Here is a 21233-nt window from a genome sequence, read left to right as displayed (position 1 = left end):
GGAGAGAACTAACCATGTGTCTCCATTCTTGGGGACTGCCAGGGTACTAGAGAACACTCCTCAAATTATAGTCCTTCTCAGCAGGAAACATGTGAGAAGAAGTCCAGAAAGTCCCAGGGGAAATCTCCGTACATATCCCAAGGTCTACGATCATGGTAATAAAGAACCAAATTGTGGCCCGGAGCAAAATGTAGTCCTTTTCCTCAGGAAACCTGGGTGAGGGAATCCAGAAAGTCCAAGGAGAAATCTCAGTGCATCTCCCAAGCTCTATGATTAGGGTCACAAGAAACCAAAGTTCTCAGTCAGGGAAACAAAGTGTGGCCCAGAGCAAAATGTTCCAGAGACAGAGTAACTCTCATGATGAAGCAGTAGAGGTTTTGGCAAACCTCTTCATAAGTAGAAGAGAAGTCCATAGTGCATAGGTAGGCAAAGTCTTCACTTATCTGGGAGTTGCACAGGTCTGGTCCCACGTTGTAGGCGCCATATGTTGTTTTTACCGCGCTGGCTTCACGGGCGGGTAACAGACAACCAGGGACTCATGGCTGGGTTGTACGCAGTATCTCTTTATTCATGCAGAACGCAGCGCAATCTATACCAAGCTAAGCTAAAACTAAAAACTACAAACAATCTTGTCCTTATAAATATACTAGCCCAGTAGGGTGGGAACAGGATACGATGCAGAGAGGGTGGAGAGAAAAGTGACTGGTGAAGGGTATGACAAGGAGAGGGGGCGGAGCAGGCAAGAATTCTACCACTGAACCACCAATGCCCTGGAGGGAGGGTGGTTATGTAAATAGAATACAGTGGTTATGTAAATAGAATGCAGTGTCAAGCAGGGGGGATTAAACCAAATGAAACAGAAGAGGTTTTTAGAAGTAGAATTAGAAGCATACCCACAAGAGGGCCTGTGTGTTCAGGAATTGACAGGTGTTTCCCTACTGCCCGGGTTGCAGTGCCCCTTCAGGCCACAGGGATCCTGCGTCCTGATCCCCTGAGGTTGGTCCTCTAGGGGAGGGAGCCAGTCACTATAAGGGCAGGACCATAGTACCAGACAACTCAGCCCTTGTTCCTGCGAGGAGGCTTGGTAGGGGGCTGCTACCTTCCCTGAGCCTCAGGGCCCCCATATTGTCCTGGATACCCAGCAGGGCCACACTTGCCTCTAGTGGGGACTCAGCTTCCTTGCTGGTGGGGAGCATCTGCTCTTCAGTATTAGGAGGACTCAAGCCACCTGGCATGTCTTCCCTGGTGTCTAGTGTGTCCCCCGCGGTCATCTGCAGAGACAGGGACACAGTCAGTGCCCGTTGTTAGCCCTGGTGTCGATATGTCCCGGTCTTAGCTGACTATGAGGAGGGCAGGCAGCACATGCTCTGAAAGATTCTCACCCAGGCCCCCCACCCCTCATCCTCCATGTGTCCCTTTCCCTGTGGCCATCCTCAAGGAGAAGCACTGATAGTAGATTTCTCCCCTAAGGGATTTAGCACCCCGACTACTCAGCCCACAGTGTATCCAGCCTTGTGGGTGACCACAGAGCCCTCAGCCTTCTCCTCCCTGTCCACCCCCAGGCATTGTGACCTCACCAACACCCAGGAAGTGAAGGTGTGGACAGAGGCTTCACTGGGCAGAGTGCTATTGGACTGGGGAGTCAGTGCTAGGAGTCACTTGTGAGAAGCTTTGGAGTCAAGAAAATATCTCTCCTGGCTAGTGTGTTGCTTTGCTGTGTATGTGTGTGGGGGGTAGGTGGGAGGGGTTGGGAACTGTGGAGCTGGGACTCTCCCAGAGGAGAAAGCTCCTTGGCTATGGTGTCTTTCCTTTCTTCCTTTCTCTCTCCCATCTATCTCTGTCTCTTTCTATCTGTGTCCTTGAATCAATTCTCTCCAGTTGAAGCTTAGATGCAGTCACAAGCCCCATGAGGCCCAGAATCATGAAGTGACCTGTATTCAACCCAGCACCACCCAGAGCCAGGACAGCAGGAGAGGGGCCCCATGGCTTGTCTGGGGTTCAGGTGCCCCTGAGTTCAGGGGCAGAGGGCCTGTGGGTTCAGGAAGTGACAGGTGCTCACCTGCTGCACAGGTTGCAGTTCCCCTTCAGGCTCCATGGGTCCTGGCCCTCCCTGAGGTTGGTCCTCTAGGTGAGGGGGCCAGTCACTGTAAGGACAGGACCCTGAGTACCAGATAACTCTGCCCTTGTTCCTACGTGGAGGCTTGGGAGGAGGCAGCTGCCTTCCCTGGGCCTCAGGCACCCCGATATTTTCCTGGGGACTTTGCAGGGCCATATATGCCTCCAGGGAGGGCTCAACTTCTTTCCTGGTGGGAGGCACCTGCACTGTGGTCTCACAAGGGCTCAGGCAGCCTGGCTTGGCCTCCTCTGTGTCTTGCGTGTCCCCTGTGGTCATCTGCAGAGACAGGGACACAGGAAACCCAGCCTGAGCCTCTCTCCATGTCTATTCCTCCTGATTCTGGAGAACAGACACCATGAGGAGACCTCAGATACCCCAGCTCAGCAAGGGAGGCAGGAGCTAGCCAGGACAGCTACTTTGTTGACCCTCACTTCCATGCATACCCAGTCATCCCTGAACTGGGTGAGGCCAGACCCTTCTCCTCAAGCAGATCCTCCCTGAATTCCTGGGGTCACACATCACACCCCACACCCAGGCATTGGGGTGTACCCATCCAGCTGTGAGGACTCAGAGGTGTGGAGCAGCTCCATGGGTCATCAAAGATGAGCCCATGATACCCAAGAGCCCAGATTCCCTCAGGGTCCCTCAGCACCTCCTGGGGCCTCAGGCAGTTGCCCTCAGCTCTTGTCTCCTGTGAGCGTGGGCTTCTCACCAGTGAGTGTGGACATGTCACCTGGTCACAACTGTCCAGAGGGAGGGAGCCTCTGAGGAGGGCAGCAACATTTATTCTGCCAGAACAGGCTCTCACCCAGAACCTCCCATGTGTTCCCACATCCCTGAAGGAAGGAGACTCACTGATCACAGACCTGGAGCTCTCCCACCCCGCTATGCAGCCCACAGCTTATTCAGCTTTGGAGGAACCATCATTTCCCCTCTTCCTCTGCCTTCACTCTGTATCCTGTGTTATATCCCGGGAAGTGAGGGTGTGTACAGACGTTTCAGTGGGCAGAGTGGCATGGGAGTTGGGAGTTATGCCTAGGAGTCCGTTGTGAAAAGCTTTGGAGTCAACAAAATAGCTCTCCTGGCCAGTGTGCTGCTTTGCCCTGTGTGTGTGAGACCAGGATAGAGCTTGAACTTCCCAGGAAGGAAGCTCCGGGGTTGTTGAGTCTCTCTGTCTGCTCCCCCAAACCCCTGCCCCCCAGGTACACTCTTTTGAGAAGAGGTGTACATGGCATGACCCACCCGATGGCCCCAGAATCATGAAGTAACCTGAGGTCAGCCTGACACCTGGAAGGAAGACACCCTCTGTCTATTTCGCTCTCATTCTTTGTGTGTGTGTGTGTGTGTGTGTGTGTGTGTGTGTGTGTGTGTCTTTCCATCTTTCCTTATATCAACTCTCTCAAGAGAAATTTTTATGTGGTCACAGGCCCCATGAGGCCCAGAATCATGAAGTGACCTGTGTTCAACCCAGAACCAGCCACAGCCTGCAGAGCAGGGGATAAGCCACTGTCTGGGCATCACGTCCCACAGGGCCCAGTGGCTGAGGGCCTGTGGGTTCATCAAGTGGCAGGTGCTCATGTGCAGCACAGATTGCAGCTCCTCTTTAGGCTCCTGGGGTCCTGCCCCCTCCCACCAGGCTTCTTCTTCAGTTGAGGGAGACAGTCCCTGTCAGGGCAGGGACCCCCAGTACCAGACAACTCAGCCCTTGTTCCTGCAAGGAGGCTTGGGAGGGGGCTGCTACCTTCCCTGAGCCTCAGGGCCCCCTTATTGTTCTGGGGACCCAGCAGGGCCACACTTGCCTCCAGTGGGGACTCAGTTTCCTTGCTGGTGGGGAGCATCTGCTCTTCAGTATTAGGGGGACTCAGGCCACCTGGCATGTCCTCCCCTGTGTCCAGTGTGTCCCCCATGGTCATCTGCAGAGACAGGGACACAGTCAGTGCCCGTTGTTAGCCCTGGTGTTGACATGTCCCGGTCTTAGCTGACTATGAGGAGGGCAGGCAGCACATGCTCTGAAAGATTCTCACCCAGGGCCCCCCACCCCTCATCCTCCATGTGTCCATTTCCCTGTGGCCATCCTCAAGGAGATGCACTGATAGTAGATTTCTCCCCCAGGGACTTAGCACCCCGACTCAGCCCACAGCGTATCCAGACTTGTGAGGGACCACAGAGCACTCTGCTTTCTCCTCCCTGTCTACCACCAGGCATTGTGACCTCACCTACCCCCAGGAAGTGAGAGTGTGGACAGAGGGTTCAATGGGCAGAGTGACATAGGACTGGGGAGACAGTGCTAGGGGTCAGATGTTTAAAGCTTTGGAGTCAAGAAAATATCTCTCCTGTCTAGTGTGTTGCTCTGCTGTGTGTGTGTGGGGGGGTTGGCGGGAGGCATTTTGGGCTGTAGAGCTGGACCTCTCCTAGGAGAGGAAGCTCCTTGGCTATTGTGTCTTTCCTACCCTCCTTTCTCTCTCCCATCTCTCTATTTCTTTCTATCTCTGTCCTTGAATCAGCTCTCCAGATGAAGCTTTGATGTGGTCACAAGCCCCATGAGGCCCAGAATCGTGAAGTGACCTGTATTCAACTGAGCACCACCTATAGCCCTGACAGCAGGAGACAGGCCACATGCAAGTGAGGGTGTACACAGAGGTTTCAGTGGGCAGAGTGACATGGGAGTTGGGAGTTACTCCTAGGAGTCCATTGTGAAAAGCTTTGGAGTCAACAAAGTAGCTCTTCTGGCCAGTGTGCTGCTTTGTCCTGTGTGTGTCTGAGAACAGGATAGAGCCTGAACTTCCTGGGGAGGAAGCTCCAGGGCTGTTGAGTCTGTCTGTCTGTCTGCCCAAAGCCCACCCCCCAGGTACACTCTTTTGAGAGGTGGTGCACATGGCATGACCCACCTGATGGCCCCAGAATCATAAAGTAACCTGCGTTCAACCTGACACCTGGAAGGAAGACACCCTCTGTCTATTTCGCTCTCATGCTCTGTGTGTATATCTCTTTCCATCTCTGTCCTTATATCAGCTGTCTCAAGAGAAACTTTTATGTGGTCACAGGCCGCATGAGGCCCAGAATCATGAAATGACCTGTGTTCAACCCAGAACCAACCACAGCCTGCAGAGCAGCACACAAACCACACTCCTAGTTGGGGCATCAGGTCCCACGGGGCCCAGTTGCAGAGGCTTGTGGGTTCAGGAAATGACACGTGCTCACGTGCTGCACACGTGGCAGCTCCTCTTTAGGCTCCTGGGGTCCTGCCCCACCCCCTGAGGCTTGTTCTCCAGGGGAGGGAGCCAGTCCCTATCAGGGCAGGACCCTGAGTACCAGACAACTCAGCCCTTGTTCCTGCAAGGAGGCTTGGGAGGGGGCTGCTACCTTCCCTGGGCCTCAGCGTCCCCATAATTTCCTGGGGACCCAGCAGGGCCACACTTGCCTCCAGTGGGGACTCAGCTTCCTTGCTGGTGGGGAGTATCTGCTCTTCAGTATTAGGGGGACTCAGGCCACCTGGCATGTCCTCCCCTGTGTCCAGTGTGTCGCACGTAGTCATCTGCAGAGACAGGGTCACAGTCACTGGCCCTCATAATCCCTAATTTCGACAGGTCCCCTGTCATAGCTGACTATGAGGAGGGCAGGCAGCACATGCTCTGAAAGATTCTCACCCAGGGCCCCCCACCCCTCATCCTCCCTGTGTCCCTTTCCCTGTGGCCATCCTCAAGGAGAAGCACTGATAGTAGATTTCTCCCCCAGGGATTTAGTGCCCCAACTCAGCCCACAGCGTATCCAGCCTTGTTGGGGACCACAGAGCCCTCAGCCTTCTCCTCTCTGTCCACCCCCAGGCATTGTGACCTCACCAACACCCAGGAAGTGAGGGTGTGGACAGAGGCTTCACTGGGCAGAGTGCTATTGGACTGGGGAGTCAGTGCTAGGAGTCAGTTGTGAGAAGCTTTGGAGTCAAGAAAATATCTCTCCTGGCTAGTGTGTTGCTTTGCTGTGTGTGTGTGTGTGGTGGTGGGTAAGGGCTGGTGGCTGTGGAGCAGGTACTCTTCCAGAGGAGGAAGCTCCTTGGCTATGGTGTCTTTCCTTCTCTCTTTTCTCTCTCCCATCTTTCGGTCTCTTTCCATCTCTGTCCTTGAATCAACTCTCTCCAGATGGAGTTTTAGTTGTGGTCACAAGCCCCATGAGTCCCAAAATGATGAGGTGACCTGTATTCAACCCAGTACCAACCACAACCAGGACAGTAGGAGACAGGCCACATGGCTTGTCTGGGGTTCACATGCCCCTGGGCTCAGGGGCAGAGGGACTGTGGGTTCAGGAAGTGACAGGTGCTCACCTGTTGCACAGGTTGCAGTTCCCCTTCAGGCTCCTGGGGACCTGGTCCGACCTGAGGTTGGTCCCCTAGGTGAGGGGGCCAGTCACTGTAAGGACAGGACCCTGAGTACCAGATAACTCTGCCCTTGTTCCTACGTGGGGGCTTGGGAGGAGGCTGCTGCCTTCCCTGGGCCTCAGGCCCCCCCATATTTTCCTGGGGACCTTGCAGGGATATATATGCCTCCAGGGAGGGCTCAGCTTCTTTGCTGGTGGGAGGCAGCTGCCCTGTGGTCTCCCAAGGGCTCAGGCAGTCTGTTGTGTCCTCCTCTGAGTCCTGTGTGTTCCCTGTGGGCATCTGCAGAGACAGAGACAGAGGGAGACACATCTGAGCCTCTGTGTGTCTGCTATTTATGAGTCTGAAGCAACAGACACTTCGAGTAGCCATTAGACCCCCATTGCGCCACAAAGGTGCCCTCACACTTCTTGTTTCTAGTCAGCCCTAGACTTGGGATGAGGCCAGATCCTTCCTCTCAGTCACGTCCTCTCTCAGGGGACACACACACACACACACACACACACACACACACACACACATGTCCAGTGGCCTCAATGTGGCTTTGAGAGCACAACCTTTGGGTGGGTGGGGAGCATGGTTACCCTTCTCTTTCTTCCAGGGAGCATGTCTGTCACTCTTTTCCACTGACGACTGAGCCAGTCCCGAGGTCCTGCACACCTGCACTCTGCAGGGCGCCCCCGGTGGCCCCTATTCCTACATCTAGGCACACAGCACTGCATCTTGCCCTGACTCTTAGGTCTGGCTGTGCTGTGTCTGGGTTGGTTGCCTAGACCCCATGTGACATCATGCCTGGATTCCCAGCTGGCCTCCTCCAATCCTGGGCCTCCCTCCCAGCCTCTGGGTTCTGATGACTGGCCACCCCACCCCCACCCCTCCAACTGACACTGGGCAAGGGTCCCTGTTCGTATTTCCTGGACTCCTGGCCCATCCCTCCATCTCCTAGTCCTAAAGTGCCTTCACTCAATGTTGTGGTGTAGAGACTCCCCTGAGGGCCCCTGCCCCTCCCCCACATTTGAGCAGCTCTCCTTAGGACATGACCTTGACAAGACCAGGCCAGGCTGGGTGGAAACAGGGGACCCCCCAGATTGAGCCTGGGTGTTGCAGTGCTCCAGGAAACACAGCAACATGATCTGGTGGTGCCCATACTGCCCATAGCTGGGAGAGCAGGGGACAAGCCACACACCTTTGTGTCCTCATGGCAAGATACCAGCTGTTTCTCTAATTTTTGAAAATCTTTATTAAAAATAATATTTTATTATTGAATAGAGAAATTGAGAGGAGAGGAAGAGATAGAGAAGAAAAGAGACAGAGGGATGCATGGCAGCCCTGCTTAACCACTCATAAACTTTCTTCTTGTGAGTGGGGACCAGGGGCTTGATTATCATTATCAAGATTCCAAGATTAGCAGGGAGTCCTCCAAAGGATGATTTTTTTTCATGTTAAATGGAGGGTTCCCCCACCTTTATTTTGGAATTAATGTTTTAATTAATGACTAAAGTGTCATTGTTAATGTATGGTTGGCATAATTATTTAATGATAGTATGTGATGGGGAATAAGAGGGACTTTTCAGCAGGTAGCATTAAGCAAATTGAAGGTCATGTTGCTTTTTGATTGCCGCAACTTCCGCAAACCTTCTTTTATTTGGTCACATAGTAAAGCCCTTGAAAAGAACTGAGTACACAAATATAAGAAGAGATCACAGTGAAGGTGAATGGAAATACTGAAAGGAAAAACAATATGCCCTTTGCACCAAGCCATCCGTTACATAATTCAGTAGTATCGTAAATCACTTATGATTCAGGTCTGCAACTGTAAAACTGAAAGCACAGAAGGTTTCCTTTCACATCAACAATCCTTGTGAGAGGACTAGCAGTTTGGACCCTGAATCTTTACGTTACCCTTAAAACCCACAGGATGACTGAGACATGTTCCTCACTCTTTGGGTTCCACTCCATCCACATGTCTAAAGTCCTGGAAAGATAGTATCTGATCACTTCGGGTCTTTTCTGTCTCCTGGTGGTAAATCCCAGTGATAGAAATGTTTTAGTAGGATCCCGAAACTGTCACCCATGAAGTTCATGCCACTGAGCAGGAGGTGATGCATTTGATATGTGAATAATAGGAACTAGACTTGAAGATCAGAGAAAGTTTCAAGGATAATATTTTTATAGGGATAAACAATTTTTTAATAAAGACACAAGAGTCAGAGGGGTAGAGAGAGGGAAAGAGACCATAGCACTGAAGCTTCCTGCAATGCAGTAGAGGGCCAGGCTCAGACCTGGGTCATTCATGCACATGGTAAAGCAGCACACTATCTAAGTGAACTATTTCACCATTCTGCAAAAGAGCCCATTTAAACACAAAACAAATCATTCAGTTCTAGTCATTGAAAATATCAACTTCACATAATGTCTAAATCGCTGCAGTTTCCACTGTATGAACATGGTCTCTGGTCAAAATATAGACTGTAGGCATCCAAGAAGTTTTTCCTCTTCCTTCTCCTCCTCCTCCTCCCCTCTTACTTTCCCTTCCTCTCCTCCTCTTTTTTTTTTTTTTTTTTTTGCTTAATACTTTATTTATTTATTAACAAGGGAGATAAAAGGAAAGAAAGAGAACCAGAGCATCATTCTGATAAATGTGCAGCTGGGGATTAAACTCAAGACCTCATGTTTGAGATTCCAGTGATTTATCCACTGGACCACCTACTGGACCACTACAAGTGACTTTCGTATGCATCATTTTGTGTGACTCTCTCAATAATCTAGGTGGGAATATAGATCCTTTTCACAGATGAGAAATGTTGTTCTTGTTGCTTGACTAAGATGTCAAAGCAAAAAAGTACGGGGAAAGAGCTTGAACATGAGTCAGATTTCTTGATTCCATATTTGGGTACTTCACCAAGAGAAATTCAAATTACCTGCAGTGATTTTTGGTAAGAACTTGTGTATTAGGGGGCTGGGCATTGGCGCAGCAGGTTGAGTGCACCTGTTGTGGAGTGCAGGGACTGGCGTAGGGATTCTGGTTCAGGCCTCCGGCTCTCCACCTGCAGAGGGGTCGCTTTGAGGGTGGTGAAGCAAGTTGTAGGTGTCTATCTTTCTCTCCTTCTCTGTCTTCCCCTCCTCTCTGATTTCTCTCTGTGCTGTCCAGTGTCAACGACAGCAATAACAACAACAATGATAAATAACAAGGGCAACAAGGGGGAAATGATGGCTTCCAGGAACAGTGGATTTGTGGTGCAGACACCGAGTCCCAGTGATAACCCTGAAGGCAAAAAAAAAAAAGGAGAAGAAGAACTTGTGTATTAATGTAATCTCAGATGGACACAAGGGAACAACTTAGAATTTACAAAGGTCTTCAAAATGAACCCCTCTGGCTTCAGCCTAGTCATAGCATAATGGTTTAATGTAGGCATCACTTCCAAGAGTCTAACTTCCACCTCAACTATCACCAAGCTGTCAGCAAAGCATCAGCTATGAGTAAAGAATATGAGCATCCAAAGCACATCCAGCTATAATTGGAAAGATGAACAATTTCCTGCCTTGCCATCGTTCTTCTCTCAGCATCAGCATGCTGTTGGAATTCTTTTTATTTTTTAAGTTTTATTTTATTTATTATTTTTTTTCTTTTCCCTTTATTAGGGATTGCTGCTGGGGATTGTAGTTAGTATTCTTATTCATGTCAGTGCTCTAATCTTCATGCTTATTTTAAATTTTAAGTTTGAACAGATGGTACTTAATCTTTCTTCCTTTCTTCCTTTTTTTTTTTTTTATAAAGTGTAAACAATGACAAGACCATAGGATTAGAGGGGTACAATTCCACACAGTTCCCATCACTAGAACTCCATATCCCATCCCCTCCTGTGAAAGCTTTCCTATTCTTTATCCCTCTGGGAGTATGTACCCAGGATCAATATGGGGTGCAGAAGATGGAAGGTCTGGCTTCTGGGATTGCTTCCCCACTGAATATGGGCTTTGGCAGGTTCATCCATACTCCCAGCCTGTCTCTCTCTTTCCCTAGTGGGGCGGGGCTCTGGGGAGGTGGGGTTCTAGGACACATTGGTGAGGTTGTCCACCCAGGGAAGTCAGGTTGGCATCATGGTAGCATCTGGAACCTGGCAGCTGAAAAGAAAGTTAACATATAAAACAGAACAAGTTGTTGACTAATCATGAACCTAAAGGCAATAATATTGCCGATGAAGAGTGGGGGGGGTCTCCGTTTTGGAAAAAGCTAGTAGGTCTATTTTAGATATATTCTGAGGGGCCCATAGCTTTACTGACAGCTAACATGCAGGTGGTCCCAAGATACTGTCTAGGAAGATGGTGTCATAGTTGGAAAAAGGAATATTTTGAATTTTTTAAGATTTATTTATTTTATATGAGCAAGCAAGAGAATAAAAGAGACCAAATAGAGACAGAGAGAGAAAAGAGAGAGAGAGAGAGACTACAGTATCAAATCTTCCTGACTCGAACCAGGGTTGCACACATGACAAAGCAGGCACACTGTCCAGATGAGCTGTTTAGCCAGCCCCAATTATCCATTCTTACTGTCTATAAAGCTTGGGCATAATCATGAATGACACTGTGCAAAACTAAGATTCTTTAGAGCAAGGGTGTGGGATGTCCAGCCTGTGTAAGATGTGTGAAACCATTTAGTGTGACCCAATCCAGGAATGATGTTATAAATACCCAAGTGGCTCCTGACAGAAGGAAAAAAAAAGGCTCCCCATTCTGCTTTAAACAAAGAGGAACCCAGCATGGGAAACAGTGACACAGCATGTTCCCTAGGATTGGATGACAAGCTACTTAGTCACCTTACAAAATCACAAAAAAGGGAGAGAAACTCCTTTAGGAAAATAGGTATAATGTGATACTAGATATTGACCATAAGTGCCATGTGTGCTTAACCCACTGCACTATCGCCCGGCCCTGATATTCTTCAGTTTTTAAACATTTAGGGTAATATGTCTAAGACATTGAACAAAAGCTCTTAAACAAATAAAAATAGAAATATCTTATGACCCAGCAATAACAGCCTAAGGCATATATTCAGAGGACATTAAAACACTAGTTCAAAGGGTCACATGTACCCCTGTGTTCATAGCTACATTATTCACAATAGCCAAAGGGTAGAAACAACCTAAATTCCCACTGATAGATGACTGAATAAAGAGTTTATGGTGAAAAAAAAATATTGTGTAGGTACTTGATGAAATGCTACTCTACAATTTTTTTAAAAAAAGATGATATATTTTTTGGGGCAAAACAGATGGAACTAGGGGTAATTATGCTTTGTGAAGTACCTATGGAGTTAGAAGGCAGCTCTCTGCCTGCTGGTTTGATTCATATGTGGGATATGAACAACTGAAACATGGAACTTGTAGCCATACTGTATCTAAGACTTCATGGGAACTGTGAAAGTTACGGAGTGGTTGGGGGCTAAGAACTTTGGTGGTGGGTGGGTGTGGTGTGGAATTACACTCTCTTAATCTTATACTCTTGCAAGCCATTATTAAATCACTAATAAAATTACATTAAGATTTAAAGTATATGGAAGATGTCACACATTTATTTTTGGTACCTAAACCAATCCAAACCAAAAGCAGCAAAAAAGACTACTCTTTATCTTTTCTGCTGTCTACTGTAGTTTCTGGCTAGTAATGCCTATGTTCCTTCAGTTCCCTGGCTATACATACATTCTCCACATGTCTACTCAATTTCGATTCAGCAAATTGCAGAAAACGTAACAGTCATTCATGGAAGAAGCAGCAATGATTTAATATAGTGTACAGATCAAAGTCCTTTATTTGCAAAGAAGGAAAAAAAGGATTTGAAGTTACTGACAACACTTGAGACTGGGTGGCATTCCTCATCACAAGTATAAAAAAAGTTATAAAAGGTAAAGGAAAATTTAGGACTAAAAAACATGACTTGACTTTTAAGAAGTCTCCTTTAGAAGAGAATCTGAGTGTTATTTTTTATTTCTCTTTGAATCTATCTTTTTTTTTTTATTGCTAATAATGGCCTGTTCATTTCCTTGCCATTACAGGTAAACCTCTTTGTGCTGCTCTCCATAGTGTGTGTGCTCTTAAATTTAGCTGGATTCATCCTCGGCTGCCAGGGGGCCCAGTTTGTGTCCAGCGTGCCTAGGTGTGATCTGGTAAGCAATCCCAGGACCCCCTGTGTGCCTCCCCACCCTGGCCTGACCAACTTTCAGGAGGGAGAAACAAAAAAGCAACACAAAGAGTCTCTAACTATTTTTCTTAGGTTGTCAGTTATTTTCCCAAAGCAGAGTGGGGTCAGCCAGCAGAACCCCAGACCCTTGGTAAGATTGTGCATCAACATGTTCTCATCTAAGGAGGGAAGAGCAGATAGTAACAGAAGCCAGGCCAGCCGTTGGCCCTTTATCCTAAACCTTTAGAGAACAGGAGCATTGCAGCCAAGTCTTTCTAGTTTTTAGAAGATCAGTGTGATGCTACTTACTCTGTAGCACAGCACTCCTTCCCCTGGGGCAGCAAGCTATAGTCAAAATCTTTGATTATCTTTTCTTTTTATTAAATTAATTATTTTAATTATTATTGTTATATTATTATTATTTTTTACCACAGCACTGCTCAGCTCTGACTTATGTTGGTGCTGGTGATTGAACCTGGGACCTTTGGTGCCTCAGAGCTGAAAGGCTTTTTGTATAACTGTCATCCTATCTCCTCAGCCTTTTTAGTAAATTTATTTCTGTCTTATTGGATATAGATAGAATTTGACATGGGAAAGGGAGATAGAGATAAAGAGAGACACCTGCAGCACTGCTTCACTGCTTATGAAGCTTCCCTCTTGCAAGTGGAGATTGGGGACTTGAACTGAGGTCCTTGAACATGGTAACAGGTGCTTAACTGGGTGCATCACTGCCTGGCCTCTAAACCTTTGGTTTTCAAAGGTTCTGAATTTTAGAATCATAGGTGAGAGTTTGCAGATGTGGGTCCAGCAAGCCAACTCACCTGGGTAGTGTGCCTGCTTTCCGTGCCCACAGTCAAGATTCAAGCCCTGCCCCCACATCACTGGAGGAAGCTTCAGTGCTGTGGTATCTCTCCCTCTCTGTCTCTTTATTTCTATGTGAAGGAAGTTGGCTCAGATTGGTAAAACTCCAGCAATGATCATAAAAATAAATAAGCTTAGTGGATCTGTACCATCTGTTCTTTCCTACTGTTGAATTGTTGTAAAGCCAGTACAACATCATATTTCCTCTCCTCACCGTTCACTTTAAGCACCTCCAGGACCATTTTCATATTGCATAAGTGAAACCCTATATATAGTAAACAAGTCCTCCACCTCCCTTCCCCCCAGGCCCTGGCACCTACCTTTCTACTTTCTGGGTCTGGATTTCACTGCTCTGGAGGACCTGCCATTAGTGAAATCATAAAAGTGTTTTTCTTTTTTTGTGACTGGCATCTTTCACCTAGAATAATATCCTGAACATGTCCTCTTGTTGGCGTTTGTATCGTGATTTCTTCCCTTTCTACGGATGCATAATAAGCCACTGTATGCACGGCGCATATTCTGTTTATCCATTCAGTCCACTGAAGGATACTTGGCTTGCCTCCACCTTTGAGCTGTTGTAACTAATGCTGAATGAAAAAGGGTGTGCAAATGTCTCTAGGATCCGGTTTTCAATACTTTGGGTTTATACCCAGAAGTGCAACTGCTGGGAGTCTATTTATTTATTTATTTATTTCTGTAGAGTGGGGTCTTCTGCTGTTCATCCAGATAGTGACAGAGTAAGGAACAGAGAGAGGGGAAGAGATACTGCAGCACTATAGTGACTTATATGTGGTGCCCTGCACTTGAGAATCTGGGCTTTGTGCCTCACAAGGCAGGTGCCCTGCCCAGGGGGCTATCTCTCTGGCCATGAACTTTTTTTTTTTAATGCTGTTTCAGGCAGTGCATTCATGACCTTTAGTAGCACTGGAACTGCTGAGCCATCTCCCAAACCAATTTCATTGCACATTTTTGTGAGAAGGAAAGAGACAGTAAAGCACAACTCCTGCTTGTGTGCAGTTCCACTTATCTCTGTCTTTGGTCTCATAGAGTACTAGGAAGAGGGACTGAACCCAAGGCCTCATGCATGGAAGGCATGTACTCTACCTACTGAGCCAGCTCCCCTGCCCATCTCTGAGCTTATCAGAAGGCTTTCTTAGTAGTAGCCATCTCCTAAGAGCACATCAAAAGAAATGAACTCTTCTAGTTGAAATGAAGCCTTCATCCCTGGAATCTGTTCATGTGGTGAGCCCACCTGTCCCAACCCAGAAGGCCACTCGCAAAGCAGGCTGCTCTATCTCACGAAGCTGGGACAAAGCCCTTATGACTCAGGACCTCCCAAAACTGGAAAGCTCCCCAGGACTCTCCCCAAATCAATTTCTCCTTCTTAATGATCCTTTACAAACTTTTTCACTTTTGCCATTTTCTCCCTTAGCAACCTTTAGCTGTAAAATCACAGATGTGCTGCCTTCCTGGATCAATAACGCCCTCTGCCTCTCAATCACATTCTGCCCTCACTTCTGGGTTCACGCCCCTGTGACGTGTCCCTAAGCCCTGGCCTTCCTGTCACTGCCTGGGCAGCGGGCACCTACTCTGTCTCTATCCCACAGTGCTTACTCCCTTCCTCCTTTTCCTGCCCCAGAACTCTCTGTCCCTGTGCATCCAAGGATGATTCATGTTTTAAAGTCCCACTCAGATATTATCTCCTTCAGGAGAGAGGCCCTGACCCCGGAGATGGAAAATTCGCAGAATATTCTCTCTGTACAGGTGTTGAGCTTCCAACTTTTTCTTTTGACCTGCCTTCTTAAACCTGCCTTCTCTCTGGGCTGAAGCCTGCCTGGGAACAGTGTCTGGTTCTCTGTTGGTATGCTTCACATTGGTTTGGTCTCACTCCCCCCACCTCTGGGAGATTTGGTTTAGCCCTTGCTAGTTTCCCGCTTCTCCCTTCTCCCCGCCCCCTACCCTACGTATTTCCTGAGTTCCTGACTCCCTGACTCTGCTGAGGGAAGAGAAAGATGGAGGAGCACATGGTGTGGTGATTAGGTGTTGGACTGTTTGCCCGCTAGTGAATAAAGATTAAACTGCATTCTCAGCTCAGCTAGGAGTTTCTGGTCATCTGTTACCTGCCCGTGAAGCCAGCCCAGAGAAAACGACAGTTCTCTGTTACCGTAGAGTTTCCAATAGCCTCCACAAACTCCTTTACTTATAGAGATCTCAGGAAATTTTTAATAGAGGCTGGATTTTCCAGTTACTACTCACAAAGCAAATTAAAAAGGACAAAGAACAGCTAGAGATGTGACTCGAGGGCTAGAGTGAGTGTGGCCTCCTGTGTGTGAGGCCCTAGGTTTGATCCCTGACACCACAGGGGAGAACTCTGGTCTTTTCTTTGTCTCATAAAAATAAATGAAGAAAAAGAAAAAAAAAGGCAGGGGGAGGGCTGAGAATTGAAGTGGAAAATCATAATAAACCTACCCTGACTGATCAAACACTGCCTGACATGGAGCCCTCTTGCCAAATCTCATTCTGTAGACTTGGTGCTACATGGGGTGGCATGCATGCTTTTTCTCAATAACTAAATGACTTTTCTGCCCTCCCACCCCACCCCACCCCCAAGGTGGACTTAGGTGAAGGCAAGATTTGCTTCTGTTGTGAAGAATTTCAACCAGCCAAATGCACAGATAAGGAAAATGCCTTGAAACTCTTTCCAGTTCAGCCTTGCAGTGCTGTTCACCTTCTACTTAAGGTATGGTGAATAGTGTCCACAGCCCCCCCCCCAATAAATACACCAGAGGGCCCCAAGGAAGTCCCCTCCCTCAACCAGTTAGGCTGAAAAAAAAACAGCTGTGAATGACCCCTTTTGAGTTTATATAGAAATAGAATTGGAGTACAGAAAGAACCTTGATTCTGTTCCTCCTAAAGTGAGAATGGATCACTTTTTAAAAATTTACTTTATTTATAAAATAAAAAATAGAAAGCATCAACAAAACCATAGGATAAGAGAGGTAAAATTCCACACATTTCCATATCCCATCCCCTCCACTGGAAGCTTTCCTCTCTTTTATCCCTCTGGGAGTATGGACCCAGGATCATTATGGGGTACAGAAGGTAATTGCTTCTCTGTTGAACATAGGCTTTGGCAGGTCGGGATCACTTTTTTTTATATATATATTCAAGAATTATAAGGTAGTAGAACATAAGCACATACACTGCCATGCACAAGGACATGGGTTTGAGTCTCTGCTCTCGTACCTACAGGGGGAAAAATGTAGGAGTGGTGAAGTAAGTACTGCAGATGTCTTTCTGCTTCTTTCCCTATCTCCCCATCTCCTCTCAATTTCTCTCTATCCTAAAGGGGGTGGGGGGGAGGAAAATTACTACAGGAAGTGGTGGATTTGTAGTACAGGAAGGCACAGAGCTCCAGCGATAGCCCTGGTAGCAATAAAAGAAGAAAAGAATTTAACACAACCTAGAAATCAGGAAATATTTATACACATGTAATTATAGATTATATATTTATATCTGTGTGTACTGTAAATGTACATTAGGGTTATACATTAGGTTGCAGCTCTACACATCTGATGTACCTTTCAGTTGCATGCCCTTTTAGCCTTTGCTGCTTTCAACGAATCCTCTGGCAGCTGAGGCCTAGTGATTTGTGACACACAGACTTAAGGCCAGAAAATACAGGAGAAATCCAACCACAGCCCTCCTTAGTTAGTGGGCAGTAACTGTGACAGGCAAATGAGATTAAAAAAAAAAAAAATTCCAGTTGAAGAGAAATATATAATCAACTTTTACTAGAGAGCCTGATAAAATGGAATCTTGACTTAAATAAGTACATGAGTCCAGGGAGTGACAGGATCAATTGGTGACACCCCTCCATCAGCTATTTGACAGTCTTCCATTGCCAGCTTTCTTTAGATTTTGGGGGGGGCAGGTGGAGGGCAGGTTATCTGTGTGAAAGGAGAGGGGCTACCAATTCTCTGGGTTATGCAGGAAGTGAAAATGGTTTTCTTTCCTCGGCTTTGGATTTTTGGTAGCTGAACCCCCCCCTCCCCAAACTTTCTAAGCCAGGCCTGAGCTTGGGGGAAGCCTCACTAAGGCACCAGGATTGTTGTAATAGAAAGTTTTGGAATTGCCTTTGCTGTTATTTTAAGATGTGTATTTAGAGAGAAGTCCTATTTTTACTTGGGCCTGCCAGCCCCAGCCTTGCCTTAGCTGGGCACCTGAGGCACTTCTGCTAGTTGCTCCTGAAATATTATCAGTGGACACAAATCAAGCAGCTTGCCATCCTGGTAGGAAGTTATGGGAGGGAGGAGGTTGGCAATCTCTGACAACTCAGGACACAAACTTCAGGAGAGAAGCTCATGCTCTCTGTGCTTGCACGTGTACACACATGCACACGCACACGCAGTCTCCTGATGCTTGCAAAAAGAGATACTCTAACATCAGATCCTGCTGAAATAGGAAGTTACTAAAGTAAGTTTGTTGTTATTATTATTCTTTTCATCACTGAGCCTCACTGTTCTGGGCTGACTTTTTCAGATAGAGACAGAGAGAGGCAAAGTTAACACAACAGTGAGACTTCCTCCAGAGTGTGTGTGAGGAAGGCTGGGCTCAAATCTAGGTCTTGTACAAGACAGAACTCCTTCCAATTGAATGTATCTTGCTGGTCCCTAAGACACCGTTTTATTTTTTAATTAAAAGCCCACATTTATTTATTTATTTGGGTTATGACTAGGGCTCCACTGTTCCAGGCTGACTCTCTTTCAGATAGGGGAAGCGGGGGCTGGGGGGAGAGAGAGAGAAAACACACATGTACAGATAGCTTCAAACCTTCCCCTGGTGCCATGAGGCCCAGCAGCAGCAGCACACAGTTCTTCACACATCAGATTAATTTGACATTTGACATGAGCCTAGATTTGACATATCTAAGTCCTTTTATTTCATTTTTCTTATATTTGATAGGACAGAAGTTGAGAGGGGAGGTGGTGATAGAGAGGAAGAGAGACAGAGAGACTCTCTTTCACCTTGTGTGAAGCTTCCCCCCTTCCTTGAAGCTTCCCCAGACCTTGAAGCTCGGTCCTTGCTCCATCAAGTGTGCTACCATCTGGTCTCTAGTTCTTTTATTTTAAATGTTGTCGTTGTTATTATTTCTGGAGGAGTAAGGGCTCCTTCTCCCAATGCTATGAGACTGCTCTTGCATTCAGGGAGAGAGACAGAGACCATATCACCAAAGCTTCACCTGGGCCTTAGCACCCCAAGTGCTGTTGGGGCTGGGGCCAGGGCAGCCCACATAGCAAAGCAGACACCCCACCCACCCAGTGAGCTGTCTCTCCAGGTCCCACCCTCTAAGTCCTTTCAGTGCATCTTCTTTTTCCTAATTAAAAAAAAAGTTTTTATTGTGGGGATTAATGTTTCACAGTAAACAGTAAATACAATTGTTGGTACAATGGTGCTTAAGAGAATTGTGTTGGGAGTCAGGTGGTAACGCAGTAGGTTAAGCGCAGGTGGCGCAAAGCACAAGGACCAGCGTAAGGATCCCAATTCAAACCCCCGCCTCGCTCCCCACCTGCAGGGGAGTCGCTTCACAGGTAGTGAAGCAGGTCTGCAGGTGTCTGTCTTTCTCTCCCTCTCTCTGTCTTCTCCTCCTCTCTCCACTTCTCTCTGTTCTATCCAACAATGATGACATCAATAACAACAACAATAATAACTACAACAATAAAACAAGGGCAAAAAAGGGAATAAATAAATATTTTTTTAAAAAAGAGAGAATTGTCTTACTACAGTGTTGCCACTCTAAAAAGATTTTTAGAATAGTTTCTTCTAAAATTTTTATTTGTGATTAATAGTGTTACAAGATTGTAAGATGACAGTATATATAGTTCCACGCCACAGCCACCCCCAATGTTCTGTCTCTACCCTTCCACTTCCCAGAGATAACCACCAGAGTTTTCACACAGTCTTAGAGACCATTTATTTGTGTTTCTTTTTGCAAGTTCATGTGTATCAGTTCTCTAGATTCCACATAGGAGTGAAACCATACAGTAGTTGTCTCTCACCTCTTTGCTTACTGTGATTTTTATACTGCTTTATGTTGTACCCGCTCACGTGCTTTGAAGCCCTCAGTAGCGGTCCTTGTCTCCTCTTTCCAGAAAGTCCTTTTTGCCCTGTGTGCCTTGAACGCCCTGACCACCACCGTCTGCCTGGTGGCAGCCGCCCTTCGCTACCTCCAGATATTCGCCGCCAGAAGATCCTGCATTGTAAGTCCTCGCCGCCGCCAGGTGGCGCCCTCCCGATTCTCCTGCCCAGCCGCCGGGGGAACCTGTCTGTGTCACTTGTTGCCTTTTGTGCTCAGCGCCCCTTTGGGGAAAGGGAATTGACTTACCAAGTGCTGTTTCATTAGGATGAGTCCCAGCTTTCTGTGGAAGAAGTGGAGGATCACGGGCGTCTCCCCGACCCCGAGGACTTCGTGCCGCCGGCGCCGCCCCCCTCCTATTTCGCCACCTTTTACGCCTGCACCCCAAGGATGAGCCGCAGGTACGCAGGCCGCCCCCCACCGCCTGGGGTTCGCTCAGTTTGGAAGCCCAAAGGCAGACATCATGAAAAAGCTAGACAGCCTTATTTATTTGTTGTTTATAGTATATGTAGATTTTCTTAGATAAATCTTTGTTTAGGTCTCAACTCTCATTTATTGAGTTAAATGTGTGATTAATTGTGAGTTACAAAATTGTAAGATTACAGAGTAGAGTTCCACACTGCACCCACCAAAGTACTGTATCCCCACCCTCCCACCTCCCACAGATAACCACCATAAAAGTCTTAGAAACTGCTGCCACTGCTGCTTCTTTCTCCTCCCATTCTTTTCTCCTCCTCCTCCTCCTCCTCCTCCTTCTTCTTCTTCTTCTTCTCCTTCTTCTCCTTCTTCTTCTCCTCCTCCTTCTTCTCCTCCACCACCTCCTCTTTCTTCTTCCTATTCTTCTTCCTCCTCCTCTTCTTCTTCCTCTTCCTTTTCTTTTCAAGTTCCTATGTGTATCAGTTCTCTAGATTCCACATGAGTCAAGCCATCTGGTAGTTGTCTTTCATCTCTTTACTTATTTCTCTAAGCATAATCACCTTCAGTTCCATCCATTTTGTCTCACAGGACACAATATCATCTTTTTTGATAGCAGAGTAGTATTCCAGGAGTAAATGTCCCATAACTTCTCTAGCCTGTCATCTATGGATGGGCATCTAGGCTGCTTCCACTCTTTGGCTATTGTGAATAATGCAGCTGTCCATGAATATGGGGTACATATATCTCTCTGGAGTGTGACCTTTGGGTAACTGCCTAAGAGTGGCATTGCTAGATCAGAAGGTACTTCCTTTTTTTTTTTTTTTTTTTGCCTCCAGGGTTATTGCTGGAGCTTGGTGCCTGCACTATAAACCCACGCTCCGGGAGAACATTTTCCCCATCTTGTTGTTATCATTGCTGTTGTTGCCAGATAGGACAGAGAAAATACGAGAGAGGAGGGGAGAGCAGAGAGGGGGAAAGAAAGATAAGACAACTTCAGACCTGCTTCACCACTTGTGAAGTGACACCCCTGCTGGTAGGGGGCCAGGGGCTCAAACCAGGATCCTTATGCCGGTCCTTGTGATGCACGCCACGTGCGCTTAATCCAGTGCACTACCAACCGGCTCCAGGTACTTCCATTTTTATTTGTTGAAGGACTGTCT

At 47.3% G+C, this 21233-nt stretch overlaps 1 protein-coding gene across 5 annotated transcripts in view; it reads left to right on the top strand.

The window, feature by feature from the left end:
• The window catches only part of ENTREP1 (endosomal transmembrane epsin interactor 1), a 183228-nt gene that overhangs the window by 129950 nt on the left and 32045 nt on the right, over positions 1-21233 (top strand). For 4 of the 5 annotated variants that reach the window (XM_060199731.1, XM_060199728.1, XM_060199729.1 and 1 more), the window contains 4 exons: positions 12535-12645; positions 16132-16260; positions 19673-19780; positions 19924-20057. In XM_060199731.1, the coding sequence (XP_060055714.1) occupies positions 12535-12645; positions 16132-16260; positions 19673-19780; positions 19924-20057 (482 nt within the window). The remainder of the gene's footprint in view (positions 1-12534; positions 12646-16131; positions 16261-19672; positions 19781-19923; positions 20058-21233) is intronic. The other variant, XM_060199730.1, reaches the window with a different exon arrangement.

The sequence above is a fragment of the Erinaceus europaeus genome, chromosome 10 (assembly GCF_950295315.1).
Source record: "Erinaceus europaeus chromosome 10, mEriEur2.1, whole genome shotgun sequence".
NCBI classification, from domain to species: Eukaryota; Metazoa; Chordata; class Mammalia; order Eulipotyphla; family Erinaceidae; genus Erinaceus; species Erinaceus europaeus.
This window is presented reverse-complemented; position numbering and strand designations above follow the sequence as displayed.